At 34.4% G+C, this 5,639-nt stretch overlaps 1 protein-coding gene across 2 annotated transcripts; it reads right to left on the minus strand.

The window, feature by feature from the left end:
* Positions 1–4,679, minus strand: LOC111308408 (serine carboxypeptidase-like 35). Of its 2 annotated transcripts, none has more exons than XM_089742669.1 (8): positions 4,239–4,679; positions 2,606–2,713; positions 2,320–2,535; positions 2,106–2,194; positions 1,683–1,964; positions 1,463–1,599; positions 545–637; positions 1–453 (listed from the first exon to the last, which is right to left on the minus strand). In XM_089742669.1, exons 1-8 carry the CDS (start codon positions 4,519–4,521, stop codon positions 195–197), a joined length of 1,467 nt encoding a protein of 488 aa, XP_089598795.1. In that variant the 5' UTR covers positions 4,522–4,679; the 3' UTR covers positions 1–194. The 2 variants fall into 2 exon arrangements, with proteins under 2 accessions (XP_089598795.1, XP_022762467.2); XM_022906732.2 differs by having other exon boundaries at positions 2–453; positions 2,320–2,508; positions 4,239–4,676.
* Between the last annotated feature and the right edge of the window lie 960 nt (positions 4,680–5,639).

Genomic DNA, 5,639 nt, shown 5'->3' on the forward strand with positions numbered 1-5,639 from the left:
TTTCTTGGCTTACTTGATCTTGATTATTTTTGTAAGGCAATATAAAGATATCTACTATAGAAATTCTTTTAGAAATTAAGAAAAATTATGATAGAACCATCCAAACTATGCTGAACATAATGGCAAGCAGCAACACAAATGGCTAGCTACTGCCCTACTGGCTATATAGTCTAAGCTAGGCAGCAGCCGGGTAGCTAGAAACGTGAAGATGGCAAGATGTTGGCAGTCAGGAAATGGGCAAGTAGAGAAAGGGACTGATCAGGTGCGAAGATCGGGACTTGATGACCCGCACCGCGCACCGTGGCAAACGTCAGGCCTCCTTCGTACACCTCTACCCATCCAGCGACTTGGCTCTTGTGGAACCATGCCCTCCATTCTTCTTTAATTTTTAACCCCATCTTGTTTATGCTGTACCTCGTTGATGTGACTGGCACCCTCCCATCAGTATCACCACTGCGACCACAAATTACATTAGATCACACCCAAACTTGACTGAATTCCGTTTACCTTGCTTGGAAAGAAAATGTTTGTACATATGATGTACCTGTATATCCAAATACGAAAGCCAGCGTTGAGGAGCTTTTGGATGATGGGCAACACAGAACTGGGAGAGTCATTCCAGTCCTCGATTGCATCACTGCCCATATTTAGTTACAGAAAAGTCAATACTCTAGGTATTCGGGTTTGATAAATAGAGTGATGGGAAATAGAATAAAATTAATTTTACTTTTGGTTGAAGTGCCATGAGAGACATTGATATTAATCCAAAATGTCATATAAAAGCTGACGGTTCTGAAATTTGGGATTAGAGAAATGAAAAACCGAAGGTAAAATTTTGAAATTCAACTCTCCCATGAACAAGGATCACCCATTGACCCCACATATAACTTTATGTTCTAGCATAGAATAACCATTTAACTTTTTTTTTTGTGTTTTTCTTACTTTCTAACAGTTTGAATATATATATATATATATTTCTTTTTTTTTGGGGGGGGGGGGGGGGTGTTTGGGGCATTAACAGACTGAACGATTGAGAGGAGTAGTTTGGGTGCCATAAACAAAAAGTGTAAAGGAAAGGTAAAAAATCCCACTGTTGTCTCTCACTCTTTAAATTTTATGTGGCAGGCTAACAGAAAGAAAGCTCGACTTGGATGATTTGACACATGCTCTCATTAAATGCTCGAAAGTTCCAGGATTCGCTGGCCACCATTCTCTCTCTCTCTCAGGGTACACTAAGAGGCTTTTTTTTTTTTTTTTACATAGAGCAGAACGAATATGGTACAGTAGTAGTAGTACTAGTAAATTTGAAATTGTCATGTACTATAGGTTAGTTAATTTGACACATTTTTGAAAGTAAATTACGAAATTGTCAAGCAGAGTAATTATGTTTCACAAACAATAATCTTATATATATAGAGAGAGAGATTAATTTTAAAATATGGATGGGGTAGTCTAGTTTTACCTGCATGTAGCGTAGGGATAGGGAAGCTTTGTGAGATTAGCATGCAGGGCACTCTGAACATCTTTTCTGTTGAAATATTTTTCTACATAATCTTCTGTGCAGGGATCGTAGCCTGATGGTAGCTTATGCCAAAGCTCCTAAATCAAATCAAGTTATATTAAGTTAGCAAAATTACTGTGCATATAAAAATTGTAATATAACAAAATTTGTTGGGATTTACATATTGGGTGAGGAGACGAGGAGCAACTAGGAGTTTGGGATAGGTTCTTCCGGGGGAGTCAAGGCAAACGGGAGTGTAGATACTGTACATGTCAATGTCAGAATAAGCTTCCATGAATCTCATCAAATGTTGTCCGCATTGGTCAGTTTGGTTACTGCTTTCTTTAAAACCGCAATCCTTGTTTATGTTATCATAGAGTTGGTCTGAAATGATCGCGTGACTCCAAGCATAATCAAAAAGGCCTATGGTGTCAGTTGGTTCGTTGATGGCAGCATTGCCGATCTGGATTTTAACCAAAAGAATTAATCATTGCGGTACCGTTCATGTTGAAATATCTCAAAAGTTTACAAATAGCATTTACTACTAGCAGAACAAAAATGAGTTCAGCCAGCTGGGGAACATAGGAGAACAACAATTTTATACCATGAATCCCTTGAAATTAATGTAGGAGTCTTTCCCATATCCTTTGTTTTTCTCAAAAATGAGTTCAGCCAGCTGGGGAACATAATGACCTGACAGAAGCAAAAGAAAAAGTGCATGTTCATCTATGGTGAAGAAAAAAGTTACCAGAGGAGAGGAGACCAGAAATCTACGGAAAATGACAGGACATTTAGCACAAAGTTAAAGGTACCCATACCAGCATAGCTCTCTCCAGCAATGTAAAATTCATGGGACTTGAAGTTTGGAAACCTTTTGAACCAATTAATTAAGAAAGTGTAAGAGTCAGCAGCTGTAATTTGATCACCAAGTTTACGTACATCTTCAGAATTGTTGGAGTACGAAAATCCCACTCCAACTGGTGCCTCCAAAAACAGTATATTTGCAACTAACCATAGCAACGAGGTGTGAGTATCTGAAATCGAGATTTAGAATATATCTGAATGGAAGTACATGAAACTTTATCATTGTAGCAAATTGACTACCTTTGTTCCAAGAGAATTTGTTAAATCTAAGCTGAGTGCCATTGCTACGAACAAGGAATGGACCAAGTTCTTGTGCAGCTCCATAGGCCACTGATGAGCAGCCAGGTCCTAAAAACATTGTCAATTTGGTTACTAATGGTATAGAGAAGTATAAATAAATAACCATTTCATCCTTAAAATTACTTTTGATCTAAACTATGTTAAATTATTGATTCTAATCCATATTTGTCTAGTTAATCTGCAAGAAAAATAATCAATTCTATGAAACGTAAACTGACATGAATTTAAAATTTAATTCAATTAATTTTAAATATTTAATAAATTAAACATTTCAATTCTAATATTTATAATTCTTTCTTTGTCGCTAAGCTATAACTTTTAAAAAATAAATAAATAAATAAACAGATGTTTGTTAAAAAAAGATGAAAGCTGTGGTGTAGAAAAGAACGAGTGGGGAAAAAAGTGAATACGGCTGATGCATTATTAGAATTGGAGGAGCAGTTGGGTCCCAACCCGAAATTTTGACAGGAGAGAATTGTCCGTCAGGTTGCGCAAGCAGGGGACCCAGAATTAATTTGTCCTCCTAGGCAAAAGAGAAGAAGCAATTTCACAAAGAAAAGAAGGGCAGCAGAAGAAGAGTGAAAGCATGCATCACACAAGTTGGCCCTTGTTTAGACGGCTGATATTTCTTGATGCAATAGTAGATGTCCTTATCCAGTTAAAGTCTCAAAGGTCATAGGTAGGGTCAAGGCGTGCAACGAATGTATGCACGCGACTTTTTTCTTTCAAATTAACAAAAATTTTGGGCCAAATTCAAACTTGTATTAGTGTAATACGTATTAGTACAGATGGTAGGGAAAATTTTTGTAGTCAATTATCGAAATTTATGTGACCCATAGATTTTCTTGCAATCAATTTTGTATGGGTCATTTATCTTCATTCATTATTAGTAGTTTCTGATAATGAAATTGAAATTGTTTAACAAATCATGAAAATCATGCATAAAAAACCCAATTTTGAAAGGTTTAAATCCTCTCAATGAAGTGACAAACTGAACAATAAATAAATACACAAATATATACCTGCAAGAATAAGCAATCAAATACTTGATATAGAAAGGTTGCAGAAATTTTGTACATTCAAACTAAAATAAAAGAAAATACAAAAATGGCCAAAACTAATTGTATTTTTTTTTTTAAAGTTTTTCGGCACACAAACGAACAAATGATTATTGCCCTGAAAAAACAGCGCAGTTTTTTCTTAAAAGATCGTAATTTAAAAATAACATATAAAATTTAAAATTTAGACAATATCAACTTTAAAAAAAATTTATATGAAGCAACATCAGTGTAGATGTACAGTGTACAGTGTCACATACATTCCCTAAAATATTTTGTTTTTTCTTTTCTTCACTTAGCCGTTGAAAAGTGATGACGGTTCAAATATTCTCATCCCTTACTGTGGAAAAAATTTGACCAGTCATCATCCGCTCCTGTCAAGGGTTTTTACACGACAAAAATACTTTGAAATCTGTTTCGTTTTTGGTCTTTGCTAGCAATTAACAAGTGAATTACGGAGAAAGAGAAAGAGGAAAAAAAAACGTTGAAGAGACACATAGAAAGAAGATGCCAACCTCCATTAAGCCAAAGAACAAGAGGCTTGCGAGCAGCCCCATTTTGGGCTTCAAAAAACCAGTAGAACAACGCTTTCTGGTCTTGAGGCCGGAGTTTCACGTACCCAGCAAAGTGCCTAAACTTCACGGCTGGCTGTCCAGGCAAGTTTGTGACTCTGTCAGCCTCTTGCTGCTGCCGTACCACCTGTTCTTCACCGTAAGGTTGTCTGCTTTGGGCAGAGGTGTAAACAAGAATGAACAGAAAACAGCATAGGAAAAAACAGGTGCTCTGGCGCTTTGCCATTGAAGTTAAGCTTTGCTTGGGAACCAGCTGCAAGGGAATTAAGGAACTTTCCTAATAGTGAAAAAAAAAAAAAAAAGACAGAGAAGACAAAGAAGGTGAGCCAGTAGAAAAGCGGGTACGCTTTTTATATAAGAGTGTTAGGGGCATGGCTAAGAGATCCTGAATCCATGACCAATGAGCCATGAGCGTGGTAACTCAGCACTAATTATTTATGTTTGGTTGGCACAATATTAATACTATACTATTGTCCTTTATTTTCTTGGGTCGTTTTCAATTTTTTATTAACTATTATTTTTTTTTTTACTATATAAGGTTGAAACTACTATTACTAAATATTAGATTTAATAATATAAAATATAATATAACGATGCGATATAAAAATAATATAAAAAATAAAAATAAAATTTTTTAAAATTTAAATAAAAATAAATAAATAAATTTTATATTTTTATAATAATACGAATTATAATATATAATTTTTATATAAAATATAATATAAATATATAAATTTTAATATTTCACATGATAAAAATATAACAATTGTCAAAGTCTACTAAATATTATATTTATTTTTGTGAAACATTGCGGGGAATTTGGCAACTTGAATACTTTTGCAAGGCCTTCTTTTATGTAAGGGATGTGAAAAGCATAGTTTTTTTTTTTTTTTTTTTTTTTTTTTTTTTTTTTTTTTAAATTAAAGAATGAGTAACATGCTATTTAATTGAGTGGCTTTTTAGTTAAATAATTATTACAAATTGAAAAGTGCATATGTTCGAGTTAAATCATCTGCATATAAAAAAGTGTATTTTGCAAATCAAAATTCGTTGAATTAGTTAGAATTAATTACTTTGTTTATATATTGCTCTTAGGATCTTGTTAATTTTTGCATATTGAAGTCAAAAGATTTTTGCAAATTGAAAATTGATTTAGATCCTCAGGCTTGCAATATATTAGTATATTGCTCCCACGGTCTTGTTGAGGCACATCATTCATTCATTGTTGCTCCGATTAACTGTTTAATTTAGAAAACAAAATCGAAATATCTAGAATAGCTAGGGATGACAACGGGTCGGTCGGGTCGGGTTTTTGCTCGCCCCGAACCTGATCCGATCTGATAA

The sequence above is a fragment of the Durio zibethinus genome, chromosome 2 (assembly GCF_047325235.1).
Source record: "Durio zibethinus cultivar Kanyao isolate XHJ-2024 chromosome 2, ASM4732523v1, whole genome shotgun sequence".
Lineage (NCBI taxonomy): Eukaryota > Viridiplantae > Streptophyta > Magnoliopsida > Malvales > Malvaceae > Durio > Durio zibethinus.

What these genes read in the sequence shown, in the direction of transcription:
- LOC111308408 (XM_089742669.1), bottom strand. Translation starts at nt 4,521, where the DNA reads ATGGCAAAGCGCCAGAGCACCTGTTTTTTCCTATGCTGTTTTCTGTTC. An exon ending in TGTTCTTTGGCTTAATGGAG is followed by an intron (nt 2,714 to 4,238) that starts GTTGGCATCTTC and finishes CAATGTTTTTAG; the next exon opens with GACCTGGCTGCTCATCAGTG. An exon ending in TATCCCTACGCTACATGCAG is followed by an intron (nt 638 to 1,462) that starts GTAAAACTAGAC and finishes AAATATGGGCAG; the next exon opens with TGATGCAATCGAGGACTGGA.